Raw genomic sequence first — 971 nt, 5'->3', positions numbered from 1 at the left:
GCCTCCTTGTATCGTGCCAGAAGACTTTTGTAATCTTCCTCAGCCCTCTTCATCTTCTTAATGGTTGCATTAGCCACCTTAGCATATTCATTGGTCTTCTCAAGGAGAGAGTTGTAAGTCTCTTGCAATCCCACTGTATCTCCAAATTCCTGATCTTTAGACTCCTCAACTATTCCCATAGACTCCAAATCAAAATGCTTACCAAGTTCCTTCACAAGTGTACTCAAATCATCTAAGGACTCCACATGTGCAATGGTCATGAATGCGGAGTAGTTTCCTTCTTTGTCATAACTTTCCTCCAAATCTGAGTTTAATGAGTCTGAGTCACTTAGAGTAGTGGCGTAAACCTTGCCCTTTGACTTCAAATAGTTGGGACATTCCTTTTTGAAGTGTCCATGTCCATTACACTCAAAACACACAATGTTCGACAGAGATTGAGAATCCTTCTCTTCTTTCCTCGTAAACTCTTTCCTATCACCTCTTGAAGATGAAAATTTTCCTCTGTTGAATGGTTTCCCACTGTTCTTCATCTTCAGAAACTTGCGAAAGTTTTTTACAAGATATGCTACTTCCTTCTCCACTCCATCTTCTTTGGAGGGATTATCCATTCTTTCGATGATGGTTTTAAGAGCAAGCGATTTACTCATCTTGTGGGAAGGCAGTCTCAGTTCATATGTTTGGAAAGACCCAATTAGCTCCTAAATTTTGATCTCATCCAAGTCTTTACTTTCTTCTATGGCTGTGACTTTTGCTTTAAAACTTTCAGGCAAGGACCTCAAGATTTTTCTCACCATCTTGGTATCTTCAATCTTCTCACCAAGATTGAGCTTAGCAATAGCAATTTTGTTGAGCTTCCCATAGAATGAATCAAAAGATTCATCTTCACCAATCTTGAGCTCTTTAAATTTGGTGGTTAGCATTTGGAGTTTTGTGTCCTTCACCTTCTTAGTCCCTTCATAAGTTGTCTCCAA

The 971-nt window shown here is 39.2% G+C and overlaps 1 protein-coding gene across 1 annotated transcript in view; it reads right to left on the bottom strand.

Moving 5' to 3' along the window:
- Window positions 1–608, bottom strand: part of LOC112017696 (WAT1-related protein At5g07050-like) — a 47,409-nt gene extending 46,801 nt beyond the window's left edge. Inside the window, exon 1 of the mRNA XM_065774606.1 lies at window positions 3–608. Within this exon, the coding sequence (XP_065630678.1) occupies window positions 3–608 (606 nt within the window). The remainder of the gene's footprint in view (window positions 1–2) is intronic.
- Window positions 609–971: the final 363 nt, after the last annotated feature.

The sequence above is a fragment of the Quercus suber genome, unplaced genomic scaffold (genome assembly GCF_002906115.3).
Source record: "Quercus suber isolate HL8 unplaced genomic scaffold, Cork oak 2.0 scaffold_95, whole genome shotgun sequence".
Taxonomy (NCBI): Eukaryota; Viridiplantae; Streptophyta; class Magnoliopsida; order Fagales; family Fagaceae; genus Quercus; species Quercus suber.
The sequence above is the reverse complement of the archived record's forward strand: the minus strand, read 5'-3'. Positions and strand labels throughout refer to the sequence as shown.